A 16200-nucleotide genomic window follows, 5' to 3' on the forward strand; every position below is an offset into this window, starting at 1 on the left:
AACAAACTAAAAACAAAAACATGAACAAGAAAACATCTTAAAGTCACTAAGCGCAAACAGAAAAATCCAGGAAAAAACAGCAAAATCTTCCAGAAAAAAAGCACCGTACACCAACGCTGTGTGCAAAAATCCCAGTGGGGTGCAAGTCAAACAACAACAACCACGAGACAACTTAGATTAAAACCATCATTCTAACTCTGTACTACAACAAACAAACATGGCCGAACCAAAAAACTTTTCGAAATCACCAAAATAAAGCCATAAAAGCAATTAAACAGTGATCATAGGAACTGTGACCGAAATTTCACAATAAACGACATAAACAACATGTACCACCACCAAACCCTGCAGCCACAGCTGGCTGCATGAGTCACTCCACAACAGCAGCAGGAGGATTGGCTCAACCTGGCAGCAACAGCAGCGGATTGTGGCTCAGACATCTAACAAAGACGCTAACACCGCATCGCGAGCTTTCAGATGCCATACACACTACACTAGAATACACTACACTGGAATACACTACACTATACACTACACTAGAATACACTACACTATACACTACACTAGAATACACTACACTATACACTACAATAGAATACACTACAATATACACTACACTATACACTACACGATACTACACTATACACTACACTAGAATACACTACACTATACACTACAATATACACTACACGATACTACACTATACACTACACTAGAATACACTACACGATAATACAATATACACTACACTATACACTACACTACAATATACACTACACTATACACTACACTATACTCTACACTACACCTTTGACTCTCCATCGAACAAAGACGGCCACCGCATCGCGCGCTTCTAGATGCGCTTCTGCGGCCGTCTGGAACGCTCTTCCTTCCGATATTAGGAATCCACTGGAGATTTGCACTTTTAAACCACCTCGTTTGAAAACTCATTTATATCAAGCTGCATTTTGTGTTTAGTTTGTTGTCCACCATCGCACACACACACGGTGCTACATACACAACAACCGCCACTAAGTGGCGGTGACGTCACCACGACGCTTGTGCCAGGCTATGTGCACCTTGAGGCCGCGTGAAGTGTCGAATGTACACACAGACGCGCCCACCTCGTGGGTGCAATAGCGCGTTGCACCCAGCAAGGGGCACCGCCATTCACTGCGCTTTGCATGCGGCCACGGAATCTTCAATCGCACGGGGCTCTCAAGCAGAGCGCCCACTGGGTCAGTGCTGATGGAGTGATGATGGCTTTAGAACAGACGTCCAGTGACATTTAAAGTCCAGTCGAAGGAGACATTTTCACCCAGGGTGTTTATACAACTGATGAGCTACCGGACACCATTCTCTCTCCACAATACGTGACCCAACCCAATAATCATTATTGGGTTGGGTCACGTTACGATCTGGCCAAATTTATATCGCAAGAACATCCACAACCCAACATAACCACACATTGATTTGCCAATCATTTCACGCGCTAATTATGCATTGTTTCAGCTCACTTACTGGCGACAAATTAGTCTGGCTACGTCAGGTAGTGGAGGCCTTTTCGACACAAACTTGGCCAAATCATTACGTGGCTTAACCCAAACATGAGTTATGAATCATATTGCCTGCGAAAAATGTGTAAAGAAAATACATTATTTGGCGATACTGCATTGGCAGGTGCATACGCACAATGAAAAAGCTACGTGTTTACGTATAGTCTTTATTTATCATATCCATCCTTTATCCCTCTTTCTCAACATCTTTTTGGCCTCAGATCATTTGTTCTCTACGTTTTAACATCCCTTCGCACGTTCAATCCAAGATACATTCCAAAGGGTGGATTTCCAACAATAAAATCTTCGTACAAGGTCGAAGTCCAATATTGGAGACTGCCCGGGTCGCTTGCATTTTCCTTCAACTCATACGAGGTGGGGGGATTATGGGAACCGGTGGAGGGGACATTCCTCAAGTTCTGGGTGAAGGAGGGGAGGTTGGAGAGGGTTACTCAGGAATGGACCTCACACCTTCTTGGATAATGGTTGATGATACAATTCAATAAGAACTGCATCACTGAATTTGCATAAACTGGCTTAATAGTGAGCGCATTAACCTTAATTACATCCAAAACAAGAATTCAAACCTCAATAGCTGTTAAAATACACACACAGGATGAAAGTATTTATTTCTAATTTTTATTTGTCCAAATGCATATACACAATCCAACCAAAAACGTACCAACTTCAAGATGAAAACAGATCCTAGCATGGGCGGTTTCTCATTTCCGGGATTTAACAGAGATCGGCGTTCTCTTCACAGACCCATGGGCTCATCATGCAGAGAAAGCAACTTTGACAATAACTCCCATCTCGATCAAGCCACCTTTTCGAAACGCGGCAGCCTCCTAAAACAAACTCAGAGCACAACTAACAATCATAGCAGTGTAATTTGCTTTAAAAAATGTCAAACTCATAAGTACAAATACCTATGGATGTAAGCGTTTAAAGACACACGAAAATATTAACACCCATAGCTTGATTTTTAACGGAGCAAGGTGTAAACTGTGAATTGCCCCAACTCTGCTTAGACCATAGTCACACACGACAATTCATTTATTAACGTTGGGCGCAGGTGGTGCATGAAGGCTGCGTGACTTACAGTATTTATTCTAATCGTAAAACACAAGACTTCAAACAAGCAATGAGAATTAAATCCTACGCTCTATTAACGCTGCAATATTTAAATTTGTGAAAAGTCTAATACTAATGTTTGCGAATCACACGAAAAAATATTTAGACATCTCACAGGGTTCATGTGCAGGTGTTCATCACAATCACTCAGTCAGCTTTGTCTCGGCAAATACGCCTGCACGTTTGGAAGTGTTTAATCAATGAAATAAAGCGACTACCACTGTCTAAATGATTGACTTGTCCTTACACAAGCCCTCTACCCAAAAGATGTCTCTAAATGATATTTATTTTTAAATGCTACAAGAAGTCAATGACATTCCAATCAAGGTAAAATAACTTCATGGCATACAGGATTGAGTGTTAATAAACATTTTCAACCCATGGTACTCATTCAGTAATGAAACCAAGTGCTAAGGCACAAACTAATGGCAACCTTTACCGAGCATTAACAAGGCCGCCTGTTGACATTTGGAGGAGCGACGTTGAGTGCTGCTCACTTGACAACACGTCAATCTTAAGCAGACAAAGCACCACCCTCATGGCAAATAACTTTGAAAGAATTTACATTTTCCACAACTTACAATAAATTTTAGTTACGCATTTTCAGGCACTTGAGTACAACGCATGTGCTGCACAGTCGTCATTCATAAATGACGAAACACTATTGTGACCATTTGGGAAAACTTGACGAGTGCACTGTATTTCCAGGTAGATCAAAATTAATCTTTGGCAATAATTGTTCACTCTGAACAAATACTCAAATTAAGTTGTTGAACGTGCCAAATTTAACCTACACGTTGGTATCTCAGTTTTTTTTTCGCGATAACTCCGGTTGACCACCTTTAAGTCAATTTGCAACGAACATTTGTGTCTCCATAGCAATCCTCTCTATTGATTAGTAACCATCGGAGAGTGGGGGGGGTATTCATCAGTGAATGCATTGGTATCCAACATTGAGCACTTACACATACTGCTGGATGCGAGAGGCTGCTTGTGTATTTGGCACCGAGCAATGGCAACAGCAATACTGGTCAGAATGTGTTAACAACGATCTTGGCCTCTCCGTTCGCAGGGCTCTGCAACCTGCGGCTTCGGAGCTGCTGCGTGCGGCTCTTTAAGGGCCGCTTTGTGATGCCATTCATGAAGGACCACCGTCTGGTATGCACCAATGCATTGCGGCTCTTGAAATATTGATTTTTTTACACCGAATTAGAAAAAAATTGGCTTTGTTATTTTGGTTGCTGACCCCTGGGTTCGAGCATGTGATGTAATATCATCACAGAATCGTTACATTTTCATGACATCGAGCACACTATAGCAAAGTAGAAGTTGGATGTAAACACACCCCTCGGGAGTAGTCACACTGGGGGTGTGCTTGTACGAGTAGTTGCCCTTGGCCTTGCACCCACCAGTGTGATGTCAGCATGCGTTGCCTATAACAGAACTGTGCTTATATACAATGTGTGCTCATGTCCAGATTATACTGTACTGTTTTAGCACAACATTGAGGGTTTTGAGGCATCATGATTGTTGCTATAAAAAATAGAACTAAGTTCCTCAACAGATGAAGACCGAGCTCGCACTGGGATGGGAATTCTGCCTCTGTTTTATTACCCATTACATGCGGTGACGTAAGACCGAAGATTACGTAGACCGTCTAATGGTCGCTTAACTTGATCACATATGTGAATGTTTAATGCGGTCCTGTGCTTTAGGTACAGACGTTAAGCCCGCTTCTTTGTCCCTCTCACTCGAGAGTAAAGGCACTGGTTGAACTTGAGGAAATGCACCTTGCGCTAAATGCGAACCTTGGCGATGGGGTTAAGCGATTTTGGCTGGCTGGGGCTAAGTAATTACATCAAAAATATGCAGTACAAATGCAATTCTTACGTAATGCATGAAATATGTGAATTTGTAATCTTGGTGGGAAAAATGTTTCCAGTGACTTCAGTGACTTAGAAGTGCAAGGTAAAACAAGTGGCCGTTGCTGGTGTTCTTGTATGCACGAGTGATTTTTGCAAACTGCCGCCTTCAAACTCGCACGGCATTATCCACCGTGGCAAAATAATTAAGATTTTTTGGCAACACAAGGAAATTCCAGTCGGATGGTTTGTGCTTGCTTGCATTTCAAATGGCATTTGAAATGTTAGCAATTTCTTTGCTATCTAAGCTTAAAAAATCCTGAGCTATTCTGTAGCAACTGTAAGGCACAAAATATTAATATTTTTTATCAAACTATTTAGAACACATGCAATAAAAAAAATCCAATGGGCACAGCTGGAAAATATGCATATTTCTCAGGGCAAGATGTCATCAAGGCCAAAGCCATTGATACCCGCACACCTCACCAACACTCTCTACCCTCTACCAGATGTCACAGCTGCTCCACAGCAGACACTTAATGTCATCACTTCGAGTTTTTGTGTATAAGAACCTTGAAGTGTGTATGTGTTGTAAAGCATTTTAAAGTATAAAACCACATGAAATGAGGTCATGTTGGTAATGGATTTATCCGTATGCGAGCTGTATGCATATCCTCAATTTATTTTAGTTGGTAGATCAAAAAACCGACTGCTATATCACATGTATGAGTGGCTACCTGCTTTGTTGATATGACCTTGTGCTTAAAGCAAAGATATGGAATTTAAAACCCAAATACAACAGAACTCAGTTTTAAAGTGGAGGCAAAAACAATAACTCCACCTTGATGAGAATGATCTCATCTGGCACGCAGTGGGCTTCTGTCAGTGATAATTGAGGGTCACCAATAAAACATACAACTTTGTCAACAAGTGCGTGTGAAATTTGTAATGAAAATCTACTCTGGGTAGTTCCTAACAATGGCACCGTTATCATTGGGCAATTTCGTGATAAATGTACTTTGCTGATCAATCAATGTGGAGTTCTGGATTATAACTTTTTGTTTTAAACTAGGAATGATAGGATTGCATGTCAACAATCGAGATACCAGATTGAGGTGTGTAAAATAAACCCACATTCCAAAATTACTGTAGTGTAAAACAAAAATGAATGCAACGTCTCGAACTTTCTCTTTTAAACGAGACAGTAGTAATTAAAAAAAACCTAAACGAATTCTCGCAAACCTATGCACGTCACACTTCACTAGGACAGGCGGATTGGTTTCCTGGTCGTTGACTTGCCACGCTCACTGCCCATAGGTGGCAGGGCCTGTGGCAGGGCCCTTCGGCGGGTTGGTGGCGGCCGAGCTTGGCTCCGCGTTGCCATGCCAAGCCGTTTCCTTGTAGGCGAACCACACGTTTCCCGACCACAGGATGAGGTTCAAAAAACCGAACACCTGCCACATGCAAACACAAACGCGCGCACGTACACACACACAAAGACACCCATTAGAGCATTGTTATATACGTCAATAAAACTTCTTGCAGCTGCACTAACTGGGGGCGAGAGCCATTTTGCATAATCCCAAATTCCCGTCGACTCGTGTTCACGTATTTTGCCAAAGCGGTGTTCATAGCGAGGCATTTCAGATGTCGCTGCAATGCGGTGCTGACGGCCCTCGCACATTTTCTATTTACATTGGATCACCTTCACGAGAGTTATCGTGACCCCATGTTACAAACGGACGGACAGCCGGAGCCAACGAGAGAAATGCACACACCACGGACACGTTGAGGCTCGACATGATGGCAGTGGCTCCGCTCGTGCAAATCTTCTGCTCCTGACAGATGGAGATGAGCTTGTAGACAGTGTCGGGCATCGTGGAGATCTTGACGTCGGCGAGGCCCTTGGCCCAGGCGGAGGAGCTCACGAGCCACATGAAGGCAAAGAGTGCAGTTATCACGAAGTCCTGTTGGCAGAGCAGAAGAAAAAAACCCCGCTGGCTCGTGAAGTTTGCTAAAAATCACCGACAGATTTTTTTCCCCCATTATTGTTCACTAGCTGTGTAATACGCGGCTAATCTGTATGTATGGTGGAACGGTGGTGCCGTGGTTCGTGCACTGGGCTATCAACCCGGCGACCTGCGTTTGATTCCCGGTCACGGAAAATATTTGTGCTCGTGATTTGTTAACTGGTCCTGGGCTCCCACTGCCTTCATCAACTTGCACTGACACGCGTGGTAATGTATGGTCAAATAACCGCCACGGTGTGGGGGAGGCCCTCATCCAGCAGCAGATTCTCAAAAGGTCCGTACCACGTTCGAGCACATTTTTTAACAACGTCCCTTGCCCTTCAGTTTCTTAATCCTGACTTCAACACTGTACACCTATAGGCTAAACAGCAAACTCCCCTTGCATCTGTATCTTGTCTAAATTCATCACGCATTTCCATAAATAACATTCGTAACAAGTCCGTTACACGATTTAAATGGAATTTTGTTGTTGTCGTACGCGGTTGCACGTTCCTTCTTTTACACGCCAAAGATCAAGCTGTGGTTTTTAAAACGAAACACCGTAACGCGCGCGTGTGTGTGTGTGTGTGGAGTTGCCGCCGATGAATGGCCGTGCGTACTATGAGGGGTCCGCGGTACTGCTGGTACTTGGGCTGGTAGAACGTGTACACGACCAGGGCAAACAACGAGTAGAGGAAGGCAAACACGGCGATGGTCACAAAGAATTCGGCCGACGAGGAGAAGTCGCCGTAAAGGTTGCCAACGTCCTTGGGGTTCGCCGTACAGTTGGGCACCGGGAATGTCACTTGGTTTAACCTGCCGGGGGCGTGACGCATGCAAACACGTGCAACACACACACGTCAAAACACACAACACGCACTACATGTATGCATGCTGAACTTCTTTCGCAGCATAGGTAGCCAACCATGCCAATCGGAGGTAATACCTACCATGCATTAGTTTGCTGTCATTCTCCCACGCCTCCCATTAACATGGTTGGCTTCATACTGATCGAAAGAAGTTCAACATACCAACATACATACAAAACCATCACGACCGCTACAAATGGAACAGCTGAAGTCCACATTTGCTGTACCACCTGCTGGCAAGCTTGGGAAGGGCACCATGACACCCACAGGAAGGGAGTTTCACAACATGTGTGTGATCCACCCTCGCTTTCCACACTGCCGGATTACAGGCCATTAACTCTCTCCAATTGAGACACCCGGTTTAATCATACAGGCGACTGCCTCGATCCTCACCTAATGAGCTCAGCTGTGCCGGCCCAGGGCTCCGACCAGAGCCACCCGATCAATTCCAAAAATGAGAAAAGATTTAAAAAGCAGTGGCATAGCCTAAAGTGTAATAATTCTCAGCTCTAATGTGCAGTTGCCGTGTGAAATTTAGAGGGGCAAAGGGGAGCATGGGTAGGGATGGGAATGGAATTAAGGGAATTGCTATTCTTTAATAACTTTAACTGCACATTTGTATCAAACTATAGTAAAAAAAAGTTTTCGGCTAGATGACCTGGGTGGATTCCTGCCTGGCTGGGAATCACGCTTACAAGTGTACATGCGCGATATCACAGAGATGGCAAGAGAAAGGTGGAGTGACAGGGTTCTATCGAATAATAAAAGTGTTGCTGGCTGGCCGGCTGGGAAGGACGAACAGATGTTCACATTCAAAGTATGTACGGGTTGCTAGTTATGAATACAACAGTTTAAACTATTGTGAGCCTACATAACATATATAGGCTTAATGCATTTACTATTTCTACATAGTAAGTTTCAGAATAACTTTATACACAATATACAGGGTAAAATGCATGTAATCATACATGAATACTACATATATGTGCATTGATTGTATTCATATCTTGAAATCAGAGTTAATTTCTTACCTGAATGGATAGCTGAAATCAATCCTTGTCTTGTTGGTCGAGTTATTCTTGCAGTTCACCAAGATTTCAAAATAGCCGGAATATCCACCACAGGTTGCAAAGGCAAAGATAGAAAAAATCTAACAGGGAAAGCAACAATATCAGGTTACAACACAATCCTAAATACATGACCCAATCACAGTGCAAACCGTACTTTTGTTTCATGCAACCAACCCATGATACATGTTCGTACAACACACATCAAGTTTCACATTTATAGAAGTTGTGAACGAAGATCATTGGGAAAAGAATCATTAAATATTCAGAGGCCACAAACATACAATAGGCCAGGTACAGCAAATGTTTCTTAGACCATCAACCACATTCGTAACATCAATCAGATTCTCAAAAAGACTCATGAATATAAAATACAATTACACGCTTTTGTCGAATATGAAAAAGGATTGCTGCACCCACAAGACTGCGAGAGATGGCAACAGCTTGGCGAGGCCTTCGTTTGTCAGCGGAGAGATCGTGGATGGTGATGGTGAAGTTTCAATCACCGCAACCTTGTATGAACACGTCATCGTCATCCCTCATGAACCCACAATGCCACAATTATTTTGCTCTTGCGCATGAGCTAATCTCATCGCTCCAACCCCGTGGTAGTTATCCTCTTAGACGTGTTCCTTCCTTTGGCTGCCATTGCATCACCAGTCTCAACCATCCATTCTCATTCCTGCGAGCGGTGCGTCCTTCCCAAACCAACCCTTCAATGTTCTAAGGCAGGAACAAAACCAATGACACACACATAATAAATGTGCAGAAAACAACTTTTTATATTACGGGTATTCACCACACAGTTGGTCATTAACCCAATACAAGCCACATACATCTACTACAGGATTGCAAACCTTACTAGTTTAAGTGACTAAAAGTGATGCTCACCACTTTTTTTTGCAAAGTAGTTGTATTTCACAATACTGCCTCCTGCTAGGCTTTGTGGGGTGTTTAATCTATGTATAAAAGGGAGATTTGCGAATGTGTGTCTGTTCGAAATGTTTAGCATACTTCCCGACATGCAACAAACTTGAAATTTGGCATGTGGGTAGCTTCCAGACTGTACACAATGCAAATAGACTTTTGTATTTGGGGGGAGAATGACCATGACGGTGTGTGGCTGTCAACCCGCATACAGGACTGGCGAGAATCGATATCTGGTGAGCGTTTGTGGTATCGATTAAACTGGAATACGCCGATTCTAAAAAAATCTACAACCTTCGATTCCTTTGTGCAATTTCAAGAATGGAATCTTGGCGCGCGAGCTTAAGTTGTTTTTTCCACCGCGCGTTGGGCTTTATTTAAATTTTAATTAATGAGGTAATGATCAAAGTTTTCTCTTCATTTGTATATGTTATGTTTTTTAGTTTTGAGAAGTTTTAAAATATATTTTTCCCCCAGGCAACACCGGGTACTTCCCGCTAGTTAGTTATAAACACAACGCTATTCGATCGCCGATAAACTGGAACTAAACAATGTAAGCAGGATGTGGCATCTGTCGTTCATGTGGGAAGAGCTCCGAGTGATTGCACATGGCCACGAGTGTGAAAAGTGGAGGCAATGGATTGCCCGATGTGTCACTAACACACAACAGACTACACAAGTAAACAGTGTCCTTCATCACAAAGTCTCTCATTGCAGAAACCTCAACGAATGCATCATCATAAGCCCGCAGTAGTTTTACTGGGCAATTCACCACGCTTGTCCGCACTGACTATTTATAGGACGTAAAATAGTTTTCAAAAATTACCGCATACATGCAAGAACTTGTTCAATATCATGGCATCCCAATACAAAAACAGGGATACGTATAACCACCTGCACACGATGGTGCCACAATCTCTTCTCCAGAGCTAGAAATGCCATTATTGCATAGGGTTGGCTGCTCAGATTTTCTTTCTCCATGTAAATTCTCGGTGCCTCTTCTCTCTCGTCTCATCTGTTGTCCCACATCTGTCCATCTCACCCTCGGTCTCCCTCTACTTCATCTGCACTTCACTGGTGTCCTGCATAGCTCTTCCAATTGCATCTTGTTTGTCTCTTTCAAAACTTGCCCAAACCATCTAAGTCCCGCCTCCCTTACTTTCTCGAGAATATTAATAATCCCGCTGGCTTAATTCTGCCTCCTTTTCCCTGAGACATATTCCCAACATACACACGTGCATTCTCATCTCCGCCCTTTCAATGGCACAATGTGGAATTTAAAACAAGACGCAGTTCCTTCAGACACCTCCATGGCAAACATTTTCAACACTGTGCTAGGCACCCAGTGAGAACCAGCATCAGCCGAAAACACCCAAGGGTGCGATGGCTCACGCGATTTGCTGCTCTGCCAAACTTGTTTCTTATACTGTGCACAAGGCGATTCCTAAATTGGTTTCAATTATGGTACATTCCAACTGGGGCGGAACGGTGGTGCTAAGGTAAAGCAAACTGCTCTTTGAACCGGGCCCTTGTGCCTTTGAATTCTGGCCACAGCTAACCTCAGTGCCGAGTGATACCAGAACAGGTTCTGGGTCCTCCTAAATTCACCGATCAGCGTGGTGAGCCGGAGGACTTTGGGAGGCCCTCATCCAGCTAACAAAAGGGTTGCACGTGTACAAGTGCACAGTATATTACACATGCATGTACTGTATACAAAACACCAAACCTTGATGATTGCTGTAAAGCGCTGTGTAGTAATGTGTTTATAGATGTTTGAGAAATGAATAATGTGAAAGTTTGAGGCTGGAGGTCTCCAGACGTTTAAATAAACATTTGTGTCCGACTGATGTACGTCTTTATAAACATAGATTCAATTCTATATAAGCGGTGTATATTTTTCTTGCAATGTGCAGAAAGCCACAACACATTCGGGAAATAAAACAGCATATAACAGGGACAGATGCAGAATTTACACACCCAAATGACAATGTGATAGTGAAACAAACTGTCAGTAAGTACTGTAGCATGCGCTTTTACTAGTCTAAATGTCATGCTGGAAAACATGACAAAAGTATTCTTAAAAGGTTTGTGTGAAGTGAGATTACATCACACACAAACAACTTTACTGTTTTCATACAAAACACACAAACGGGGAAGATGTGTAACGTATAAACAGTACTTTGAATAGACTGAGAATAGGAATATATTTGCAATGTTTGTAAAGACCCCTGGCTTGGTAACGAACCACATTTTTTCCCTTTCCCCAATTGTGCTGCCGGCCCCAATGTCATGGGGTGTTAGAAATGTCAACGTGGAGCTAGCAGAAACAAGTGTGACATCATCACCTGCTAGAAAACAGCCTCTGGAAGGTGACATCATAAACAAAGTTTGAGTCCATTTAAATTACTCATGTATACCAGATGGTACACATTCTGACACAACTGGCATTTTTATTATGTACTGGGCATTTTTAATGTAGTCGTTGGTGACGGGGCTAAAACCAACAATTGGATACGCGTGTAAAACCGGTTTAATTGACTGTTTGAAACTCCGATCTGAACCTGCAGAAGTGTTGGCCGAGTGCTTTGACATCACATTGGGTCCCTGCTGCTGGTGTGGATAAAAGGTCGGTTCGAATGACTTCAGAAGTAGTTGTGCAACATCTAATTTGTGTACACTACAATGTAAATGTGTACACAGTGGTTGACCTTAAAATACGAGCAGCGGATGTACTCATGCACATTTGAATTGGTGGAAAGTTGTGATCCTTTTTGGGGAATTAGGCCATGCAAGACCCCCAAATATAAATGTATGAATTAAAATATGAATGTATTAATTAAAATGTAGATGTATTAACCTCAAGAAAAGATGCCGGGCCAGACTATGGCCAATACATCATAAAGGGCCTACAAAAAAATGCACTTTACATGTCAGTTGGGTATATACACCTTGGTTCACTGCGATTTTGTGCCAAGGCAACCACAATTATTATTTACCTATTTGGGTTGTATAGATGTTGTGCATGGGATCAAACCTTTATAACGGATAAGAAACCCATCCTAACAGGATACACATGCAGGCTGAAAAACTATAAGTTTTAACAAACAGTTGCAAAAAGCTGTAAAACATACACCGCTTTGGTGCATTTGCAAGAAGTGCGTAGTGGTCCCGTTGTGTTAGGTCAACATCAGCAGTACTGCAGTGATAAGACAATTGTCCCCGTGAGGCCTCATCAGCACTGTGGTCACAACGTTCACTGCCACAGTGGGGCTCGTTCATGCCAGAAATGGTAATAATTAAATGTAGGAAATTACAGAATAACTTAATAAAGGCTGGACACTTGCAGCTTGGTATAAATGAGCAAAGCAAACAAAAGATAGAACACATTTCCTCAACATTTTCCAGGTCACTGTTGCAAATTACACTACCCTGGTGTCTTGAGATCTCATCTGGTAAAAAAAATAAAGTTGAAATATTAACTAAACAATTGAAAATAGGACGTTCGCCGAGGAGACTGAGGAGGCTGAGCCACGAGATCGGATTGTGTGCAGGTCCTGGGTGGAATGTTACGTCCAAGGACTCCCGCGATCAACCGAGGTGTCTTTGGGTGGCATTCGCCTATTAGTGGAACTGCATGGACACATACACTACACGACTCACCCACCCAGACTGCACATCTGTTAAAAAAAACAGCTTGAGAGCTCATCTGATTCCTCCAGTCTAAATAAAGATTCTGATACTCCTCACAAAACATTATCAGCCTCACCCCCAATCTCACTGTAGACATAAACCAACACTTTGTGTATATATATAAAACCTTTCATGGTTTTTATTATCAGCCATTGACAATCCACTGCTGGATGCAGGCCTCCCCAAGCCACCACCATCTCTCCCATCATTATGCGATGGAGACACCCCACCTAGCACCTGCATGGTGGACATAGTCTCAGACACATTCCATTGCTTATTCTTTGGTTCTTTCGGTAAAGTCACGTAGGCACAAAATAAAATGCATCACGACGTTTCGGGCGAAACACAAGCGTCCATCACCCATTGCTTAGTTGTGAGTCCATCACTCGATTCTTGATCATTGGCCAGCATTACTTTTAGGGATGTGTTCTAAGGCCCCTTTCCTTAACAGTATTAATTATGTCTTTAACCCGTCTTTGATTTATGATCCATGCGTTCCTCATTCTGTCTCTGAATGCAATTCCAAGCAGGAACCTCTCTCTGCCTGCTTCTTTGCACACTTCTAAGCTTTCGCTGAATGTTATGTCAATGTCCATGTCGTCGCTTTTCATGATCAAGTTCAGTTTAACACAAGCACTCCATGCTATCTGCTCCGATTCGCCCCGTCACTTCATTTGTGTAAGACTCATCACACGCAATTGTGTTGCACTCCAAACACAACATTACAGGAAATCAATCACATTGTTAACAAATGTTGGTCTTTGTTGTTGAATACACATCTGACCAGGACTAAAACATGTGAGCCGGGAACCCCTTATGTTTCTCCTCTGGTGATTACATGTCATCATAAAGGTTGCACAAGTGTAAACAATGTAGGGGCGGCGAGCGTGTGGTCTGCCTGGTGCCGTGGTGAGCACATCGCCCTGGCCACGACCGTCGGCCTGCGGTGGGTGGGGAAGCCTCGGCGTGGCCTAGTCGCGCTGCCCGAGGCCACTCACCCACTCCAGCAGCTTGATGAAGCCCAGAGGCTCCCGGACGACGCCGAAGAACGAGCTGGCAGACTGTGCAACGGGGAAACACACGCAACGCACGCAAATGTTACATCGACAACAGCAGACGTTGTTGTTGTTGTTGTTATTAACGCAAACGCGAGGCGGCCGGCAAGAATTAAACTCAAGTTAAATAAGTTGGGCCAAGTTTCGCGGTTATCGCGAGATGGCGACGACGCCTCCCGACGGCCTTCGTGCAGCAGTGGATGGACCATGGCCTCGCTGCCGACGATGTGAACGAGAGGGTTGGGTTCGCGTCGCCCCCTTAGCCAGCAGTGGATCGAGCACGGCTGAGGGGGGGCCGGGGCGCGGGGCGAAAGGGAGAGGACGCAGCCCCAGCAGTAGTAGCAGTAATAGCAGCAGTAGTAGCAGCAGTAATAGCAGCAGTAATAGCAGCAGTAGTAGCAGCAGCAGTAATAGCAGCAGTAGTAGCAGCAGTAATAGCAGCAGTAGTAGCAGCAGTAATAGCAGCAGTAGTAGCAGCAGCAGTAATAGCAGCAGCAGTAGCAGCAGTAATAGCAGCAGTAGTAGCAGCAGTAATAGCAGCAGTAGTAGCAGCAGCAGTAATAGCAGCAGTAGCAGCACCAGTAGTAGCAGTAGTAGCAGCAGTAATAGCAGCAGTAGCAGCAGCAGTAATAGCAGCAGTAGCAGCAGCAGTAGTAGCAGTAGTAGCAGCAGTAATAGCAGCAGTAGCAGCAGCAGTAATAGCAGCAGTAGCAGCAGCAGTAGTAGCAGTAGTAGCAGCAGCAGTAGCAGCGACAGCCCCAGCAGTAGCAGCAGCAGTAATAGCAGCAGTAGTAGCAGCAGTAATAGCAGCAGTAGTAGCAGCAGTAATAGCAGCAGTAGTAGCAGCAGTAGTAGCCCCGCACCTGAGCGGCGTCCATGGCTGTGGCGGTGAAGGCGGAAGAGTGGCGAGCGCGCGCGCGAGGAGGGCGTGGTGAGCGCCGGGCAGATGCGGGCGGTCAGACACCACGCGGCGCGGGTCGGTTGCGGTGTTACACTTTTCTCTGTGGAATCTCTCGGCAGTGTAGGGGGCCGTCCATAAATGACGTCACGCGATTTTGGACGATTTTTGACCCCCCCCCTTTGTCACACAAAGTCAGACCCCCCCCCTCAAATATGACGTCACAAAGCTCTGCCCCCCCCCCCCCAATAATAAAACATGCTTCAAATCGCTTTAAACTATTGTCATTGTAGTGCGTATTTAATGTGGCGCTGCACTCTGATGTTGTAGGATAAAACATTTATTAAAACGTTTATTTAATTAAGTAGAACGTGTTGTCTATATTTATTTAAAGTTGCGCATTTTGATGTGACGTCACATTTCTCACCCCCCCCCCCTCGTCACACATCGTCACTAATGTCTGACCCCCCCCCCCCAGGTGCATGACGTCAGTTATGGACTGCCCCTTGGTCTTTTTTTTTAGGTTTTTTAAAGTTCATTTATTAGGTATAGCCCTGTGAGTCATTCGGCTCTTGAATCGGGTGCAACCGCAACAAACAAAAAACAAAAACATGAACAATAAAACATCTTAAAGTGAATATGTGACTAAGTGCAAACAGAAAATCCAAGAAAAGACAGCAAAATATTGCAGAAAAAAGCACCGTACACCAACGCTGTGTGCAAAAATCCCAGTGGGATGCAAGTCAAACAACAACAACAACCACAAGACAACTTAGATTAAGGCCATCAGTCTAACTCTGTACTACAACAAACAAACATGGCTAAACCAATACACTTTTCGAAATCACCAAAATAAAGCCATGAAAGCAATGAAAAATCAATCATATAAACTGTGACGGAATTTTCACAATAAATGGCATAAACAACATGTACTACCAAAACCCTGCAGCCATAGCTGGCTGCATGAGTCACTCCACAACAGCAGGAGCAGTGCAGAACGGAGCAGTGTAGATCTGTGCAGTGTAGATCTGTGCGTTCCAGTGCAGATCCTGGCATTGTAATGCAGATGTTGTCAAATCCGTACGTCCACAAGGCGGCGGTGGGTGCAGTGTGATGCAGCAAGTTCATATCGG

The 16200-nt window shown here is 44.0% G+C and overlaps 1 protein-coding gene across 1 annotated transcript; it reads right to left on the reverse strand.

The window, feature by feature from the left end:
• Nucleotides 1-2181: 2181 nt before the first annotated feature.
• LOC133351789 (synaptophysin-like) lies at nt 2182-15175 on the reverse strand. The gene is made up of 6 exons (XM_061567319.1): nt 15033-15175; nt 14113-14175; nt 8462-8580; nt 7182-7377; nt 6331-6519; nt 2182-6006 (listed from the first exon to the last, which is right to left on the reverse strand). The coding sequence occupies exons 1-6, from the start codon at nt 15045-15047 to the stop codon at nt 5857-5859; spliced, it is 732 nt and encodes a 243-aa protein (XP_061423303.1). The 5' UTR covers nt 15048-15175; the 3' UTR covers nt 2182-5856.
• Nucleotides 15176-16200: the final 1025 nt, after the last annotated feature.

The sequence above is a fragment of the Lethenteron reissneri genome, chromosome 38 (assembly GCF_015708825.2).
Source record: "Lethenteron reissneri isolate LAM-NWPU_2019-01 chromosome 38, ASM1570882v1, whole genome shotgun sequence".
In the NCBI taxonomy this organism is placed as follows: Eukaryota; Metazoa; Chordata; class Hyperoartia; order Petromyzontiformes; family Petromyzontidae; genus Lethenteron; species Lethenteron reissneri.